The sequence below is a fragment of the Rutidosis leptorrhynchoides genome, chromosome 3 (genome assembly GCF_046630445.1).
Source record: "Rutidosis leptorrhynchoides isolate AG116_Rl617_1_P2 chromosome 3, CSIRO_AGI_Rlap_v1, whole genome shotgun sequence".
NCBI lineage: Eukaryota > Viridiplantae > Streptophyta > Magnoliopsida > Asterales > Asteraceae > Rutidosis > Rutidosis leptorrhynchoides.
The window spans coordinates 519,900,908-519,922,726 of record NC_092335.1 but is presented as its reverse complement, the minus strand read 5'-3'; the positions used below and the strand labels follow the sequence as shown (position 1 = coordinate 519,922,726).

Sequence of the window (21,819 nt, the reverse complement as noted above, 5' to 3'; positions counted from 1 at the left end):
TGCTAGTTGCCAAATGATGGTTCCCACATGTGTTAGGTGACTCACATGGGCTGCTAAGAGCTGATCGTTGGAGTGTATATACCAATAGTACATACATCTAAAAGCTGTGTATTGTACGAGTACGAATATGGGTGCCTACGAGTAGAATTGTTGATGAAACTGAACGAGGATGTAATTGTAAGAATTTTTGTTAAGTAGAAGTATTTTGATAAGTGTATTGAAGTCTTTCAAAAGTGTATAAATACATATTAAAACACTACATGTATATACATTTTAACTGAGTCGTTAAGTCATCGTTAGTCGTTACATGTAAGTGTTGTTTTGAAACATTTAGGTTAACGATCTTGTTAAATGTTGTTAACCCAATGTTTATAATATCAAATGAGATTTTAAATTATTATATTATCATGATATTATCATGTATGAATATCTCTTATTATGATATATATATACATTAAATGTCTTTACAACGATAATCGTTACATATATGTCTCGTTTAAAAATCATTAAGTTAGTAGTCTTGTTTTTACATATGTAGTTCATTGTTAATATACTTAATGATATGTTTACTTATCATAGTATCATGTTAACTATATATATATCCATATATATGTCATCATATAGTTTTTACAAGTTTTAACGTTCGTGAATCACCGGTCAACTTGGGTGGTCAATTGTCTATATGAAACATATTTCAATTAATCAAGTCTTAACAAGTTTGATTGCTTAACATGTTGGAAACATTTAATCATGTAAATATCAATCTCAATTAATATATGTAAACATGGAAAAGTTCGGGTCACTACAAGTGTAACCATTGGGTTAGATGCCTTCCTGATGGACGTGTCGTGCCGATCCCGCCTTGCAGATACCGACTGATGACCATTGATCGAGCAGAGCCACCCTCAGATAGGTCAGACGACTCATCATCCGATGACTTCAGCGAGGATGATTCCGACGAGGATTCCGACGAGGACCCTGAGGAGACGCCCATGCAGCCGCCCTCTACCCCGCCAAAGAAGCGGTATCGTTTTGATGGTACTGTTATTCCAGGGGTTAACGGAGGAAGATCGTTCGTTAACGCACATGGACTGAAGGTTAGGGTCACCGCCGCAAGCGGGTTGTGCCTTAACCTGCCGATCCATTCGTGCGTAAGGCTTCCCGGTACGCAGCATCTACTTCTGGTGCTGGACCGTCTGCACCACCAGCTCCACCTGCACCATCAGCACCGCCTGCTCCACCAGCCTCTCCCTCTGTCGAGGAACTAACAAGGGAGGTGGATACCCTCCATGCTCGGGTAACTGAGCTTGAGGACCAGATGTCCCACATAATGGACATCCTTTACCCACCGTCACCATATGGCTTTTGCATTAGATTTCTTTTTGTAATCCCATTTTTAGTTTCATGTTTCACTCATGTATTGTACGAATCTTATGCGAATGTATGCAACTTTTTATTAATGAATGGAACTTAGTGTTGTTTAATCTTTGTACGGTGCTCTATTTACGTTAATGTATGATGATTTTGTGGTATCTGTATCTAGTTGCATTACTTAATTAACACGTGTTGTGTTAATTCCGTGTTAGTTACCATATACTGTATTATTAATATTTGAATGCTGGATTTTGACTTGAGTCAAAAAATTTATTTAGAAGATCAATGGCCAACGGAAGATCAACACCCACAGCAGCACAGATTGAAGAAATGATAGCCGAACGGGTGGCCGCAGCTATAGCAGAAATGAACCCCCAAGCTCCACCGGTTATCCAGCACAATCATAACGGGTGCACATACAAGGAATTCCAAAGTTGCAAGCCCCATAATTTTAGTGGTACTGAGGGGCCAGTTGGACTTACAAGGTGGTTTGAGAAATTGGAAGCTGTATTTCGTGTAAGTAACTGCTCAGAGACGAACAAAACCAAGTATGCCTCATGTACGCTGTCTGACAGCACCTTAACCTGGTGGAACACACTTGCTCAGGCTAAGGGTATCGACGAGGCATATGCTACCCCGTGGGAGGAATTTAAGGGGGCCATGATTGAAGAGTATTGCCCCAGGACAGAGATACAGAAAATGGAGGTTGAGTTCTGGGATTTGAAGGTTGTGAGAACCGATCTCAATGGTTATAACCGTAGGTACCTGGAATTAGCTTTGATGTGTCCCACGATGGTTACCCTGAAATTTAAGCGCATGAAAAGGTATTTGTGGGGACTTCCCAAGTCCATCCAAGGAAATGTCACCTCTTCAAAACCAGCTGACGTCCCAGAAGCTATGCGCATGGCGCACACCCTGATGAACCAAATTACCAGCAAAGAACCAGAAAAGGCTAAATCCGAATCAGGTAGTAGTGAGAAGCGTAAGTGGAACAACAACAAGGGGAGGGTCTTTGAACAAAACCCTGCTAAGAGGCACAACGACGGAAGGAACCCCAACCCGAACCCTAGCTCAAACTCTAACTACAAGGGTAGTCTGCCGCAGTGCAAGAGATGCTACAAGCATCACACCGGGTACTGCAACGTGGTTTGCGAAAAATGTAAAAGGACTGGGCATATTGGCAAAGACTGCAAGATCACCACCCTGAATGTGAAGACAAACCCTATGTGACAACCCGGAAATTTTTGACCAAATTTAAACTTTATCTTTAAATGATTTAATGTTTTCGACACGATAAGCAAAGTCTGTAATGTTGAGTCACGAAAGTTTTGGAACTATATTCATGTAATCAATTATTCTTTGACTGTTCTCGAAGATTCACGAACAATATATATATAACTTAATGTGCATATATATATATATATATATATATATATATATATATATATATATATATATATATATATATATATATATATATGATTTCAAGTTATTTAGTAAATGATAGTAACATTCGATTATTGATTCGATTGATATTTAGATAAGTTAACTAAAACGTTTAAGATGAACCAGAAAAACACTAATTTGCTACAGTATTTTCGAATTTCTACAGTACCCGAAAAGCTACAGTATTTTCGAAAATCACTATTTGCTACAGTAAAAAACTTTGCTACAGTAACTTTGCTACAGTAAAACACTATTTTAAAATGAAAATGTATATATGTATATGTATATACTACGAGACGATGATTTATAGAAGCAAATAACCAAAACACTTAATTGATTAAAGCTACACTTCGAGTGACATAGTTTATCAATGATTAAGTTTAATTTTTGATAAAGGTACACGTCGCGTAACGAAAAGTACTAGTTTTCTAAGCGTACGAAAATGCGTTCGAGAAACCGGAACCGGGACATAAGTCGAGTGACAACGTACGAGTCATTGGAACAAAAATTACAAGTCAACTATGCACATGAATTTAATATAATATATAATTAATTATATAAATTAAATATATTATATTTTTATTATTAAATTATGTCGACAAACAAAACGTTAAAACAATGTGAGCTGTAAATCCTCCCCATGCGATCGCATGGGAAAGGTGCTAGAAGGCCATGCGATCGCATGGCAGTCTGGTACTGGAAATGTCCTATAAATTCAATCGATTTTAGTTTGTGAGAAGCATACATCCTTCTATCTATCTCTCTGTAAACATATATAATTATATATATTATAATTAAAATTATTATATGATTATTATTATAAAGATTATTATTAATCTTAGTATTATTATTAAGCTGTATTATTATTATTAGTATATTACATAAAATACTACGACGAGGTCTTGATTGAGTTATTTCAAACTGTCACACCCTCCAGATAGGGCCTGGGGTATTTGTGTCTAATTATATCAAATCACAGTTGTATAAACGAGAACGACTCTACATGAGACGTTTTGATGAGTTGTACAGCGAAATATAAATATGTCTTTAATTGATATGATATGTAATGAAGACTCCAAGCATAGCAAGCAATCATCATCAAAGCAGTAGATATACAGCGGAAGCGCAATATTTAAGTACCTGAGAATAAACATGCTTAAAAAGTCAACACGAGGTTGAGTGAGTTCATAGGTTTGTCATAAATAATGATTTCAGTAATAGTGTTAAACCACAAGATTTGTTTTTCATAAGTAGATCACTCAGATCCAGTCAAGTTGATCTCCCGCAGGATCAAAAAGTTATGCCAGTGCGTGATATTTAGACTAAACGTTATTTACCCCGTGACAAGTTGTTCTGTCCTTGTCGTTTAATTTCATTATCAAGTAATACAAAGACTTAGTCAAATGTATCTGGGACGTTACTCCCGATAGGCCTATCCCCAATAATTAAGAATGCCGCAGCAATTAAAAATATCACTGTAGGGACTTAGTCGGACATAGCCGGGTATAGCATAGTTTAAACAGTTGGTACTGATATTTAGACTAGACTTTCAAGTTTGCCCCGTAACAAGTTATTGTTTATATTTGTCGGTTGGGGACTTGCTGGTCATAGCCCAACATATCACAGTTTAATAGTTGGTACTTGTATTTAGACTAGACTTTCAAGTTTGCCCAGTAACAAGTTATCGTTTATACTTGTCGATTGGGGACCTGCTGGTCATAGCCCATCATATCACAGTTTAATAGTTGATACGTGTAAAACAGTTATAAAAGTTGCGCATTATTCTCAGCCCAAAAATATATAAAAAGGGAGCAGATGAACTCACGATACGATAGTTTGTATGATATGCGTATGATAGCACTGAACAAGTACAGAGTTGAGTTGACTTCGGATTCAAGAACCTAGATCATTTGTATATTCATTAACACATATAATCGAAATCGAACAAACATATATTTTATTGTTAGTGATATAGCTTTTGTATTAGTAATTTATATATATTTTATTATTTAATTAAATGTATTTATTTTGTATATTTAAAAATACATAAAAAAATTTGTATAGTTAAGTTATGTATTTTAAATATATTTTTATATGTATATTATTTGTTTGTTAAAACATTAGTTATAATAATACTAAGATAATATTAGTAAAAATAATAATAATGATAGTATAAATTTTTAATATTAATGTTTTTAATATTAATGATAGTTTTCTTAATAATTCCTATAATTTTAATTCTAATAATAATACTTGTAGTTTTTAAATGAAAAATTTAATAACAATGATAATGAAAATAATCATTTTGATAATAATACCTCACATAACCATAATCTTAATCATAATAATTAAAGATATCAATAATACTATAATAATGATGTTAATACTAATGATATTAATAATTTTTGTAATATTTACAATAGTAATAGTAATAATGATATTAGTAGTTTTTAAATAAAATGAAAGGTTTAATAACAATGATAATGAAAATAATAATTTTTGATAATAATAATAATAATCATGATATAAATAATAATGATAATACTAATAATTATAATAATAATACTAGTAATACCAATAGTACTTTTAATACTAGTACTAGTAATAATTATAATATCAAGAATTATAATAACATTAGTAATAATAATAATTTAGGAATGGAAAAACTACCTTAAAAAGCTTTTCTAAAAAAATTGCCCACGACCGGGCTCGAACCCGAGACCTCACGGTTAACAGCAAACACCCAAGACCACTTCTCTATTTATGTTTTTTCTGAATTTATCCTATCCCAAATATATAAAACTCGTTCCCTTCTGTTCTACTCCTTCTTCTTCTTCACCTTATAATTTACCCAGGAACGAATCCAACTAATTAACGAGTTACTAATTAGTTTTAGGATTTAAGGTTTATACAGAATCGTTTAGTAATTGATTAGGTTATTTAAAACAAAAAAATAAAAAAAATAAAAAACGTACAGCTCGTTGTTACTCAACGATGAACTCAAAACCAAATCTCAATTTCCACATCGTTTTAAATATAAATTATAACATGAAATATATTAGAAAACATTCATTGAAACTTTAGAAAGTATCAATTTTACCTTAATCATAAAATATAATTCGAATTTCTTCAAAGAAAGATCGGTTGACTTTTTTATATTAAATCTTTGACTCGAAAATTTGAATTCGGTATTGGAAATTGGAATTTGAGATTTTGAACATAGTTTCACTAAGGGATTTCTAACAAAACTGCGTTTAAAGATTTTAAAATGGAAATCGATTATGTGGTTTGTGGAATTATGAACAAAACAGAGGTATACGATAATAATAATAAAAAAAATTATGTTTTGATATCTCCTTTGCATCAATCTACCAATATATATAAATGATAATGATGGTGTAAATCGGATGTGTAAAGCAGTAATGGAAATCCATTTAAAATCTCGATCAGCAGAAGAATATATAAAAATAAATAAAAGCTGATAGAAAAAATAAAAAATAATGCAAAGACAGTACCAGAATTAGGTCGAATCTGTTTTCTAGTGATATTTGGGTCGATCATAATGTAAAGAAGAATTAAAATCAAAAAGCAGATAAAGTTATAACCTAATTTTGTTATCTGCACTTTTTATTTTTAATTACTACTACAATTAAATAAATAATACTAATTAATAATTATTATATTAATAATAATACTAATAATAATAATTATATATATTAATTATAATAAAAAATACTAATAATTCATATAAATGATAATGATAATAATAATTTTTAATAATGATGTTAATAATAATTAATAATAATAATAATAATTGTATTAATGAAAATTTTAATAAGTTGTTTTATAATGGTATTAATAATATTGATATTAATGATAATGATATTTCATTATATTAATATAAATGTTAAGTACTAATACTAATACTAATACTAATAATATTAATAATATATTAGTAATTATATTAATGATAACGATAATTATTAATAATAATAATTATAATACTGTTAATCATAATGGTTGTAAATGATGTATATATACACGCATATATATTTTCATATCTTTTTTATAATCGTTTGTTCGTGAATCGTCGGAACTGGTCAAAGTTAGGTTTGAATTTAGTCGAAATTTTCTGGGTTGTTATAAAAACGGGTTTTATGAGCAGGATAGAGCTAAGGAAATTATGGGTTATAGCTATGAAGGTTATGGGTATGGTTCGTAGGTTTTGCTCGTGAATCAAACTAGTGTTTATCATCCCCGTTGCGTCTACTTGCTTGCCTGCAATATTGAATCACAATATTGATACGTGAGCATTCATATCTTATCTTTTATATATTAATTGTGTATCCATGTCTAGTGCTCGAGTATATATTTATGCATGCTTGTATGCTAAATTTCTTCGTTAAACAGTTTATGATGAATCACGAATTAAATATATATATATATATTACTGATAAAAGGTATATGATATGCATGTTTTTGGAAAGCTGGCGAAAAATCAATAACTTTTCATTTAGAAATCGTGTAATTTCGATGAACGAATTAAAAGATATGGTCAACTGAATTATGATTGACATTAATTGGAATTGCTTTTGAATCTGCAATTAATATTTAAACAACCTGTTTACGAGATTGATAAATTGGGTTTTTGAATACTACTAGCCGAGTAAATGGATTCTTAAATAAGGCATGTCTCGTTTTGTTGAACAATTGTCAAAATTGATTGTTTTATCATATTTTAAAACCTTATAAAAACCATAGTTTAATTTTACAAGAATTGGGAAACTATGTGAAATGTTAAAATGTTTCGATTGCCATGATCATTCAACTATAGTATTGAGTCAGATTGACTTTTTGAAATGACTTTTGATAACTTTTGTATGTCGATCTCGAGCATTAGGATTGTAATACACTATGACCTGACCTAGCTTAATAGACATTTATTGACCAGCATATGTTCTCTAGGTTGAGATCTATGGTTATTTGGTAATCCGAGTTCGGTCACATTTTGGTGAACGACTTTGTATGCTGCTAAGGTGAGTTTCATTTGCTCCCTTTTTAATTACTTTTGCAATCTATATTTTTGGGCTGAGAATACATGCACTTTATTTTAAACGCAATGGATACAAGTACATACTAAATTCTACACTGAGTTTGAACCGAAAATCCCTTAGCTTTGGTAACTACTAACTGCCGATTATAAGAACTGGTAGGCGCGAGTAGTAGTATATGGATCCATAGGGCTTGATATCCCCGTCCGAGCTAGAGCACTAGCCTTTTAACGGACGTATGCTATTTGAGAAGCGTACACATTGGTTTGCGTGTATTATTAAGATGATTATACAAAGGGTATAAATTATATATACGTTAAGTTTAGTTACTAGGGTGCTCAATTTTGTAGAATATTTTGATAAACGTTTTTGGATGAAACAACTGAAAACTTGTGATTCACCTTTATATACAGATTATACGAAACATTAAAACTATGAACTCACCAACCTTTGTGTTGACACTTGTTAGCATGTTTATTCTCAGGTTCCTAGAAGTCTTCCGCTGTTTGCTTATATATTAGACAAGCTACGTGCATGGAGTCTTACATGGTATATTTTTCAAGGAAACGTTGCATTCACCAAATCATCACCATGTATCTTATTTTGACTGCATCGTCAACGGAAGTATTATTGTAAACCATTATTTACGGTGATTGTCTATATGTAGAAATCATCTGATGTCGAAACCTTGGATTAAAATATTCATTTATGGTATGCCTTTTCAAAAGAATGCAATGTTTATAAAACATATCATATAGAGGTCAAATACCTCGCAATGAAATCGATGAATGACGTATTTGTCCATATGGATTTGGAGCGATCGTCACACCCTACTGGACCGAGAAAGTGCTATGAGTGTGGACAACCGGGGCACTTCAAAAATGAGTGTCCCAACAAGCGAAAGGACGGCGGACCACCGTGTGGAAGAGCTTTCAACGTAAACGCAAGGGATGCCCGTAAAAACCCCAACTTAGTTACAGGTATATTCACTATCAACAATCTATTAGCTTCTGTTCTGTTTGATAAGGGCTGACATTATCTGTGGAGATAAAGCTCTTCGTATACCACACGGAGACGGTGAGCCACTGATTATTTACGGAGAGAGATGTAGCTCGAAACTGAATCTCATTAATTACATGAAAGTCCAAAAGATCATGAAGAAAGGACGTCTTGCTGTTTTAGCACATGTGAAAACGTTAGAAACCGAGGTAAAGAGCGTGAATGAGGTATGAATTGTGAACGAATTTCCCGATGTCTTTCCGGAAGAATTGCCTGGATTATCGCCATCGAGAGCAGTGGAGTTTCAGATCGATTTAGTGCCAGGGGCTGCACCTGTAGCTCGCGCACCTTATCGACTCGCACCTTCCGAAATGCAAGAGTTGCAGAGCCAATTACAAGAACTGCTAGACCGTAGATTTATCCAACCAAGTTTCTCGCCTTGGGGCGCACCTGTTTTATTTGTGAAAAAGAAGGACGGATCCTTCCGCATGTGTATCGACTACCGTGAACTTAACAAATTGACGATCAAGAATCGGTATCCTCTTCCTCGAATTGACGATCTTTTTGATTAACTACAAGGATCGAGCGTTTACTCTAATATCGATTTGCGATCCGGTTATCACCAGTTGAGGGTGAAAGAGAGCGATGTGATGAAGACTGCATTCAGAACTCGTTATGGTCATTATGAGTTTCTCGTGATGCCATTCGGTTTAACCAACGCACCTGCCATGTTTATGGATCTCATGAATCGTGTATGCAAGCCATACCTGGATAAGTTCATTATCGTCTTCATAGATGATATCCTCATCTACTCCAAAAGCGAAGAAGAACATGAGCAACATCTTCGTCTAGTGTTGGAACTCTTGAGACTAGAGCAACTTTATGCAAAATTCTCCAAGTGTAAGTTTTGGTTGAAGGAAGTCCAATTTCTGGGTCACGTTGTGAGTGATCAAGGTATCAAGGTTGATCCCGCAAAGATCGAAGCTATCAGCAAGTGGGAAACCCCCACTACTCCGACTCATATCCGCCAATTTTTAGGCCTCGCTGGTTACTACCGAAGATTTATTGAAGGTTTCTCTCTGATTGCGCGTCCTTTGACCGCGCTGACTCACAAAGGGAAGAAGTTCATTTGGAAACCCGAACAGGAATCAATATTTCTAACCTTGAAAAAGAAGTTAACCACCGCACCTATCTTATCACTTCCTGAAGGCAGTGACGATTTGTCATTTATTGCGATGCTTCGAAAAGTGGTTTTGGTTGTGTACTGATGCAACGAACAAAGGTTATCGCTTACGCCTCTCGTCAACTGTAGATTCACGAGCGAAATTACACAACGCACGATCTCGAGCTTAGAGCCATTGTCTTTGCATTAAAGTTGTGGAGACACTACCTTTATGGAACAAAGAGCACTATTTTTACCGATCATAAAAGCCTCCAACACATCTTTGATCAGAAGCAACTGAATATGAGACAGCGTCGATGGATCGAGATGCTGAACGACTATGATTGTGAGCTTCGTTACCATCCTGGAAAGGCCAATGTTGTAGCCAACGCTTTAAGCCGAAAAGAGAGGATGGCACCTCTTCGTGTTCGGGCCCTGAACATCACCATTCATTCAAATCTCAATAGCAAGATCCGAGTAGCTCAAGATGAGGCTCTCAAGGAGGAGAATATTTCTCATGAACACTTGAACATTCTCGTCTCTCGATTCGAGGTTAAGGAAACTGGACTCCGATGCTATGCCGGAAGGATTTGGGTACCTCGTTATGGGGATCTACGGAGCCTTATATTAGATAAAGATCACAAGTCGAGATATTCGATTCATCCAGGAGCCGGTAAAATGTACCACGATCTCAAGGAACAGTACTGGTGGCCTAATCTTAAGAAGGACGTTGCAACTTATGTTGGGAAGTGTTTGACTTGCTTGAAAGTTAAGGCCGAACATCAAAGGCCATCTGGGTTACTTCAACAACTGGAAATCCCGCAATGGAAGTGGGAAAGGATAACAATGGATTTCATCACGAAGCTACCAAAGACGGTGGGCGGATACGATACCATCTGGGTTATCGTTGATCGTCTTACCAAATCTGCACACTTCTTAGCCATGAAGGAAACGGATACGATGGAAAGACTCGCTCAACTATACATAAAAGAGGTTGTATCTCGTCATGGTATGCCCTTATCGATTATCTCAGATCGCGATCCCCGTTTTGCTTCCAGATTTTGGCGTTCTTTGCAAGAAGCCTTGGGGACTCGTCTCGACATGAACACTGCGTATCACCCACAGACTGACAGACAAAGCGAACGCACGATTCAGACTTTGGAGGACATGTTGCGTGCTTGTGTTATTGATTTTGGAAAGGCTTGGGAAAGGCATTTGCCGCTAGCCGAATTTTCTTACAACAACAGTTATCATTCGAGTATTAATGCCGCACCTTTCAAACCTTGGTTAAGATGATTCAAACACATCAACGAGTTGTACACTTGAAGCTACAAGCATCAAGGATGAGAACCGTGATGAGCATCAAGCACCAAGAACCCACCAGAACACTTTACCTACTGTTTTCTGGAACTGATCAGTAACCTGGGCTACTGGAAAAGTTAATTTCCAGATTGTTCGGTTCTAGTATATGACTTTTCGTTTAAGACTCGTCTTAATCCGATTTACGGTTTAGGATTTATAGCCATCCGAAAGTCACTACACCCTTTTAACGTTGTGCTGAAATTTCTGACCTACTCGCACTTAAACCGTCGCCACAGTTAAACGAAGATGAGTTTGCTTCTAGAAATTGGTCAGCAACTATGGGACTCACATACGGAGCCATAGCCACTGATTACGCATCTTTTCGATTTACGTAGAGGTCGTAGCAGCTGATCAAAGTCAGCCTTTGCTTCGGTCTCTATTCTTGAATGAAACTTACTTTACTATTTTTTGTTTGATGATGAATGATGATGATACTTAAGACCTAATTTACATACTTTTAAACCTTTGGAAACGATTTACTAACTTAGTAACTTTTGACTTAGGTTGAGGACCTTTTGGACAAACTACTTGCTTACTTTCCCGAATCAACTTTACTACTTTTCACTGTGAGTTATAGCATCCCTTTTTACTTTAACTATTTTGGGACTGAGAATACTTGCGCATTTTATGTTTTACATACTAGGCACGAGTACTTAAACTTTATATATGTGTGGGTTATACAATGGCATAAACTTTCTCCTTAGCTCGGTAACATTTAGTCATTGGTCTTTGAACCGGTGAACGCGAATCTTAGATATGGATTCATAGGGTTTGACATCCCCACTCGGGCTAGTCGCGCTAGCATTTAACGGGTGTTTAATACTTCGTAAACTTACGCACTCACCAAGTGTACTTTTAGGGGGTGTTATTTACGTTAAGTTAGTTACCAAGTGCCCACGGTTATACATATACTTTTCATACTGTTTTGAAACACTGAAATCTCGTGGCCTACCTTACATTACTGTTATACTTAAACTATAGCTCACCAACATTCGTGTTGACGTTTTTAAGCATGTTTTCTCAGGTGCTTAGAGTTTGGTTGCTTCCGCTATACTAGTCTTGTTGTAGACTCCCGCTGCTTTTAGAGATGTCTCCGCATGAAACATTTATCTTGCATTCAAACTATGTTACTTTTGAAACAATGAATTTGTAACGACCTATGGGTCACATACTATTATTATTGCCTTCTATTCGTAGAAGCACACTATCGGTTGTAAAACTTTTAATGTTGGTTAAGACGTCACTCCGTTTTATGAATGCAAACTTATTTTAAAACAGCATATAGTGTTTGACCTTGTAATGATCCCGTTGTTGATGATCCGTATACGTTGATTTTGTACGGGGCGTCATAAAATATCCGAGCAACGGTTCGTAAAAAATAGTATTCAAAAGCTACATTAAACCTGGTTTTAGATGGAAATCGATTAAGAATTTGTCCACAACTTCATTAAACTGAAAAAGCATGAAGAAATCCTGTTATTGTCTATGTAGAAGATGGAATTAATGAAAGCCGTGAAATATCTGAGCGACGGTTCGTAGATTCGATGACGATGGTTTTCAAATCTTAATTGAACTCTGCTATTGTATTGGTCAAGATTTCACAATGAATTTGACATTCAGATGTGTTGGTACCTCTGACGAACTCTGATGGCAATCATCTGTAGATTAACCTAAAAACATCGATTCAAGAAACAATTAAAAATTAAAGAACCTTGCATTGAAATTGAAATTGAATCGATACTTGAAACTGCATCATGAATTTTAAACCTTGCGATGAATTGAAATTGCATCGTGATTTTATTTTTTTAGAAACCTAATTTCATGGATAATATGAGTTGAGCGTATGGAATTGATATGAATGGAGGAGAAGAAGCGGATCTGAGATGGGGATCGAAATTAAGAGAGAAAAGATTTTAAATTAGGGTTACAATATTAAAAATATAAATACGGATATTTTTTTTTAAAGAAAAATTTATGACATCATCTAGAGTGCTTAGATTTTTTTCTTTTTCATTTTTATTTTTTTTAACAAAAGAAATTGCTATATATATATATATATATATATATATAAATATAATATTGTATCAATATTATCTTAAACATAGGCTATTTTAAACACTCCTGCATCTTTTTTCAATATAATGTTATAAGATTTTCTATTTAGTCGTGAGTTGTCATAAGAATACGTAAAAATTAGTTGTACAATATGTTAATTGAAAGAAATTATTTTTAAGAAAGTGAGTAGTTATTCTCAATATACAAACAAACAAAGTATATAGATACAAAGCAATTGAAATTGTTAATAGAAAAATCCCAACATTATATCATGTATATAGTAAACGTAAAGTTGTATATAGTAGTTGGTTATTCATTTTATAGCGTCGATTAGCTTATACTCCGTAGTATAAGTGTTTTAAGCATGTTAACGACAATCTTAACCGCCGTAGTTAGCAACATTCATAATTCATAATTTATACTCAGTATTATAATAATAAATGTACTATGTTGTGACGATCGCTCCAAATCCATATGGACGAACACGTCATTCATCGATTTCATTGGTATTTGACCTCTATATGATACATTTTGTAAATATTGCATTCTTTTGAAAAGGCACACCATAAATGAATATTTAAATCAAAAGTTTTCGACATCTGATGATTTCTACATATAGACAATCACCGTAAATAAGTTTACAATAGTACTTCCATTGACAATGCAGTCAAAATAAGATACATGGTGATGATTTGGTGAATGCAACGTTTCCTTGATAAATATGCCATGTAAGACTCCATGCACATAGCTCGTCTAACATATAAGCAAATAGCGGAAGACTTCTAGGAACCTGAGAATAAACATGCTAACAAGTGTCAACACAAAGGTTGGTGAGTTCATAGTTTTAGTGTTTCGCATAATCTGTATATAAAAGTGGATCACAAGATTTCAGTTGTTTCATCCAGAAATGTTTATCAAAATATTCTACGAAATTGAGCACCCTGGTAACTAAACTTAACGTATATATAATTTGTACCCTTTGTATAATCATCTTAATAATACACGCAAACCAACGTGTACGATTCTCAAATAGCATACGTCCGTTAAAAGGCTAGTGCTCTAGCTCGGACGGGGATATCAAGCCCTATGGATCCATATACTACTACTCGCGCCCACCAGTTCTTATAACTGGCAGTTAACAGTTACCAAAGCTAAGGGATTTTCGGTTCAAACTCAGTGTAGAATTTAGTATGCACTTGTATCCATTGCGTTTAAAATAAAGTGCATGTATTCTCAGCTCAAAAATATAGATTTCAAAAGCAATTAAAAAGGGAGCAATGAAACTTACGCAAAATCAGTTTTAGCATTTGTATTCATTTAGTAATACAATTATAAAAGCATTGCATGTATTCTCAGCCCAAAAACGTAAAGATTAAAAGGGATCATATGAAACTCACCTTAGCAGCATATAAAGTCGTTCACCAAAATGTGATCGAAACTCGGATTACCAAATAACCGTAGATCTCAACCTAGAGAACATATGTTGGTCAATAAATGTCTATCAAGCTAGGTCAGGTCATAGTGTATCACAATCCTAATGCTCGAGATTGACATACAAAAGTTATCCAAAGTCGTTTCAAAAAGTCAATTTTGACACTAGTTCAATAAAACGAGACATACCTTATATAAGGAGTCATTTACTCGGTTGGTAATATTCAAAAATCCATTTTATCAATCTCGTAAACAAGTTATTTAAATCTTAATTGTAGATTCAAAAGAAATTTCAATTAACGTCAATCATAATTCAGTTGATCATATCTTTTAATCCGTTCATCGAAACTATTCGGTATCTAAATGAAAAGTTATTGATTTTTCGCTAGCTTTCCAAAAACATGTATATCATATACCTTTTACCAGTAATATATATATTTAATTCGTGATTCATTATAAACTGTTTAACGACGAAATTTAGCATACGCCCATATAAATATACATACTCGAGCACTAGACATTATACACTATTAATTTATAGAAGATAAAATATAAATGCTTACGTATTAATATTGAGATTCAATATTGTAGGACAGTACGTAGACGTAATGGAGATGATAAATACTAGGTTTGATTCACAAATATACCCCCGAACATTACCCATAACCTCCTTGGCAATAACCCATAATTTCCTTAGCTCTATCCCGCTCGAAAACATATTTTAAAAGTGACACGCTCATGACCTCGTCGTAGTATTTTATGTATAAATAATAATACTCATACTACTAATAATAATATTAGGATTAATAATAATAATAATAATAATAATAATAATAATAATAATAATAATAATAATAATAATAATAATAATAATAATAATAATAATAATAATAATAATTACATATATAGAGAGAGTTTAACGAGATTGAGAGATAAATGATTTAGAGAATTAGGATACGAGTTCATTTTATACAACTAGCCTAACATTCCCATCCATGTACTAGCATGAACTATGCAGCCAGCTCATATCCACTCAATTGAGGCTGCCGACACCCGAATCCTTACATTACTTATGATATATAGATTTATAATTTATTTAATATATATTATATTTAATCTTTAGAATTAATTAAATATTATATTATATTTACGTTCATGGTAAAATTATAATTTTTACAAAAATGACACGGGCGTGGTCTCACGACTCATGTACCACTTTCGGTTTTTCGAGCGCACTTTCGTACGTTTAGAAAATTAGCCTTTTACGTTACGCGACGTGTACCTTTTACAAAAATTAGACTTAGACAACAATGAAACATTTTATAAGGTATGTAACTTATATATTTGAGCGTTGTGGTCATTTGCTTCTATAAATCAGTGGCTCGTTGTTTATCAAAATATATTATTTTAAATCATGACGTTTTATGACTAAGTTAAAATATATATATATTTTTATTTATAATTGTAAATTTGTACGTAATATATATGTTTGAAATATTTATCTAATGATATAAAGATAAAGTTTAAATTTGTTCAGAAATTTCCGGGTCGTCACATTACCTACCCGTTAAAGAAATTTCGTCCCGAAATTTGATCGTGGTCGTCATGGCTAATCATAAGAATGTTTTTATGACGAATATGAGTTGGTATATAGAGTTTTATCACTATTGAGTAATATAGATAAAACGATTCGATTAATTGAAGAGTACGAGTGAAGTTATCACAAAAGAGTGAAATGAATAAATGTAGATTCGACATATCTTTAGATAGGATCGATTTTCGGATTTCAAGGGATTTAGAGAAAATCTTCGTAATAATATTTGATTCTTCGATAATTAAGGAAATTAGGATCTTCTTTGATTAAATGCGATAACCTATTTCGATTGCTCTTTCGGATATTTTACTATAAATTCACCCCCCTTTGTTTCTTTATTTCCACAGCTCACCTTTTATTCTTCCTCCCTCAACTCATACTTTAAAGTATTCATCAATATGCTTCATCCAGTTCTGATTCTTGATATACTCCTAACTTTCATATCTGTCATTCTTCTTTTTCATCTCCCGCCAGAAGAATATATTCACTTCTACTATACTCTTGGTTTTATAGTATTTTTAGTCCTCCCTTGTCTTTATATTGCTATATGCATCGATATATATGGTTTATAATTTCTGGGTGGTTGTTGGGTTTTATATCTTCCCTTATATTTCGATGTCTCTGCTTCTGTCTTTCCATAATCATTGACATCCACAGTTAATACTCTCTCCAATTTACTGTGATTTATACTCCCATTGATATTTTGAAGCTTCATGCTTTTGTTTTATCTTCCCGACTTTAAATTAAGTGAATAATGGTCCATAATACGTAGATATTAATTTCGGAATGAACATAATTAATGTTATAAGAAAGAAATTGTAATGGCACAATCTTGATTTGTCAAATTACCAGAATATCCGAAAAAATAGAACTATCAAGAAGATATGTTCTTAATGTGTTTGGAGATGAGGTAGAATGTAAGAGTCGTGTAACATGGCACATGATGACGTTATGATCTGTGAATTATCACGTTCCATTTAGAAACTCAGCATGACTTACTGTAATATAATCACATTGATCAAGTGTCATTATATTATACTAACTCATGCTTCAGCTCCCAACACTACTTCAAAAACATTCATATTCGAATTTTTTTTTTCTTTTCAGAATTTAGAAACTAACACAGTTTCTTTTATGTTGCAGATATTACAGAAAGATAAATGATCTCAGATAAGAATAGTTGTGAAAATACCTCCAGAAATATGGAGAATATGTATAATGGAAGATACGATGATATCTTAGAATATGTAAGATAAGATGATGATGAAGAATATTTGTCTGTGAAGGTTTAGAATAAGAAGTAACGTGTTTGCTAATGATTTCAGCAGACACTGAATCATTTGGACCCTTTGAAGGCAGGTTCAGTCTTTGTGATTTATCCACATCCTCTTTCATACTTTGCTCAATCCGTTTTCCAATTCCAAACCTTCTCTCTTTTTCTGAGTTTTACCAACACACTATTCTTTATCATCAATCTTTTGATTGTTAGGGTCGTTTACAGTTTTTGCTGCTTCATCAGCATTTCGAGAACTAGTTCATAGTTGAGATGTTTTTCAGAAACTTCACATTCGAAGTCTGTAAGTCTTGAAGATAGACGTTATATGTATATATAACTACTGAAGTAGAAACGCTGCGAGATTTCAAAATACTGATTGCTGATTTTCAGTAATTGGTATGGCAATTCTTGCTGCAAGATGCGGATGAGTAAAGATGGTGTTTCAAGGAATAAATATAGTGACTTTTCGGAGAGGCTTAAAAATCAATGAAGTTGTTGGTAAATTTACTGCTAATGTGGTGGAACATGAAAGGTTCCCCAGTAACAAAAACGTAGATGCCAAAGTTACAAGTCTAAAAGGTCGTCGTTGACTGGTTGAATGGTTGATAATACTGGATACTTTGAAAAGTAATTGCAAGGTTATTTTCGGTAAAAACAATGTTAAAGGATCTTGCATAGTTTTGAAGTCAAAGTATAGCTTTGAAAGATGTAGAGATTTAAGAATGATGTCACTGGTTCAGAGTTATGACTTGGATTCTGATCCGTCAATAATATGTAATTGAATTTGTATGAAAACAATTGTATATCGTTGTGAGCATTGTTAATAATTTTTGAATCAAAATTGAAGAATGTATAGTGTAACATATTAATTGTGAACTTAAATATTTCTCGAGTAGTACGTACCCGTTAAAGATTTCACAATTAATACTTTGTACAAAAGAATTTTTATTACCGTCTTTATGAAAATATATGTATGTATATTTTCTTCAGATTTAATACAGATTTAATGAGTTAATATCATATTAAGCTCATTTGATTTTCGGCTTGACTTAGAAATGATTAATCTCTAAAACATTAAAGATTACATAATCTTTGCGGAGTATTTCGCTAATGTAATCGATACTTCATTATTTATTCTTATTTCTCGGTGAAGGATGTTGATGCTTGTGGAATTTTTGTGAACCTCACAAGGCACAGATGATGTTTTCTGGAAAGTTTCGAGTACATCGAAAATGAAAATGTAAAATCAATTATGTAATTGAATAATACACTTGGTTTATTATGAAATAGAATTCATTAAGTTGAAACAGAGATTGTAGTTAACAATGGTTAAGTTGTTAAGGAAGGATGTACATCATTGCATATTAGTAATATGAACTAACCGAGTAGTACCTACTAGTTAAGATTCACACGTAATAGCTTAGTACGAAAAGATTTATTTTGATTTCAAAATTCATATATATTAAATATACATAAAATTTCTTTAGGGGAAATGATTTAATACTTCATCGGTTATTGTTGCTGGTATTTCTTGGTAACTACGATACGTATGAAGTTGATGTTCAAGGTACATATTGTGATGTTGAGGCTTGCGGTGCGGATGTTGTTGGTGGTGGTAGTGGTACTGTTGGTGTTGTTGTCGGTGGTACTGTTGATGCCTGTGATTCTGCTGGTGCTTGTAACCTTTGCACCATATCCTCCAAAGCTACTACCCGAGCACGAAGCTCGTTGACTTCTTCTACTACACCTGGATGATTGGCGGTTCGGACAAGCGGATGAATAAGATCCAGGATTTGAGAGAGTATATGATCATGACGAGATATTCTGGAGATGAGAGAGAAAATGGTATTACGAACAGGTTCGCCGGTAAGTGCTTCAGGTTCTTCGCCAAGAGGGCAATGTGGTGGATGGAAGGGATCGCCTTCTTCTTGTCTCCAATAATTAAGTAGACTACGAACCCATCCCCAATTCATCCAGAATAGATGATGGCTAATTGGTTGATCTATTCCGGTTACACTGTCTTCGGAATTCAGGTGAATATCCATATCGGAATAGCTGTCAGAGTTTAAGGAATTTGAACTAGATACGGGATCCATCTTGTATAATTAGGGAGATGATTTTTGATATGAATTAGATTATAGAATTTTGTTTGGTATTCTTCAATACATAATTTACATATGTATATATAATACCAAATTCCATAAATCACGGAGAAATTTTCGGAAGATGTCAGGAAAAGTTTACAGTAACAGATACGCTAAGATATGAATTTTGTCTATACACTATTCATGCAATCAATGCAGTAAAACGTGTCTAGACTAGGAATGATAAGCATGTAATTTCCGACAAGAAATGATAAGCAAAACTTTTGACATGCAGACACGGTCAAAGTCCAGACTTACTAGTGCATCCTAACAACTATCAGTTAGACACACTCATGCAAGACCTGGTTCGCTAGGACCAACGCTCTGATACCAACTGTGACGATCGCTCCAAATCCATATGGACGGACACGTCATTCATCGATTTCATTGCGAGGTATTTGACCTCTATATGATACATTTTGTAAATATTGCATTCTTTTGAAAAGGCACACCATAAATGAATATTTAAATCAAAAGTTTTCGACATCTGATTATTTCTACATATAGACAATCACCGTAAATAAGTTTACAATAGTACTTCCATTGACAATGCAGTCAAAATAAGATACATGGTGATGATTTGGTGAATGCAACGTTTCCTTGATAAATATGCCATGTAAGACTCCATGCACATAGCTCGTCTAACATATAAGCAAATAGCGGAAGACTTCTAGGAACCTGAGAATAAACATGCTAACAAGTGTCAACACAAAGGTTGGTGAGTTCATAGTTTTAGTGTTTCACATAATCTGTATATAAAAGTGGATCACAAGATTTCAGTTGTTTCATCCAGAAACGTTTATCAAAATATTCTACGAAATTGAGCACCCTTGAAATGTCCCGTTCTTATTGATTAAAAACGTTCCATATTAATTGATTTCGTTGCGAGGTTTTGACCTCTATATGAGACGTTTTTCAAAGACTGCATTCATTTTTAAAACAAACCATAACCTTTATTTCATAAATAAAGGTTTAAAAAGCTTTACGTAGATTATCAAATAATGATAATCTAAAATATCCTGTTTACACACGACCATTACATAATGGTTTACAATACAAATATGTTACATCGAAATCAGTTTCTTGAATGCAGTTTTTACACAATATCATACAAACATGGACTCCAAATCTTGTCCTTATTTTAGTATGCAACAGCGGAAGCTCTTAGTAATCACCTGAGAATAAACATGCTTTAAACGTCAACAAAAATGTTGGTGAGTTATAGGTTTAACCTATATATATCAAATCGTAACAATAGACCACAAGATTTCATATTTCAATACACATCCCATACATAGAGATAAAAATCATTCATATGGTGAACACCTGGTAACCGACAATAACAAGATGCATATATAAGAATATCCCCATCATTCCGGGACACCCTTCGGATATGATATAAATTTCGAAGTACTAAAGCATCCGGTACTTTGGATGGGGTTTGTTAGGCCCAATAGATCTATCTTTAGGATTCGCGTCAATTAGGGTGTCTGTTCCCTAATTCTTAGATTACCAGACTTAATAAAAAGGGGCATATTCGATTTCGATAATTCAACCATAGAATGTAGTTTCACGTACTTGTGTCTATTTTGTAAATCATTTATAAAACCTGCATGTATTCTCATCCCAAAAATATTAGATTTTAAAAGTGGGACTATAACTCACTTTCACAGATTTTTACTTCGTCGGGAAGTAAGACTTGGCCACTGTTGATTCACGAACCTATAACAATATATACATATATATTAAAGTATGTTCAAAATATATTTACAACACTTTTAATATATTTTGATGTTTTAAGTTTATTAAGTCAGCTGTCCTCGTTAGTAACCTACAACTAGTTGTCCACAGTTAGATGTACAGAAATAAATCGATAAATATTATCTTGAATCAATCCACGACCCAGTGTATACGTATCTCAGTAT

At 33.6% G+C, this 21,819-nt stretch overlaps 1 protein-coding gene across 1 annotated transcript in view; it reads left to right on the top strand.

Moving 5' to 3' along the window:
• The first annotated feature begins 2,073 nt into the window (after positions 1 to 2,073).
• The window catches only part of LOC139901881 (histone-lysine N-methyltransferase ASHR3-like), a 41,997-nt gene continuing 22,251 nt past the window's right edge, over positions 2,074 to 21,819 (top strand). The window contains exon 1 of the mRNA XM_071884551.1: positions 2,074 to 2,131. Coding sequence (XP_071740652.1) covers positions 2,074 to 2,131 — 58 coding nt within the window. The remainder of the gene's footprint in view (positions 2,132 to 21,819) is intronic.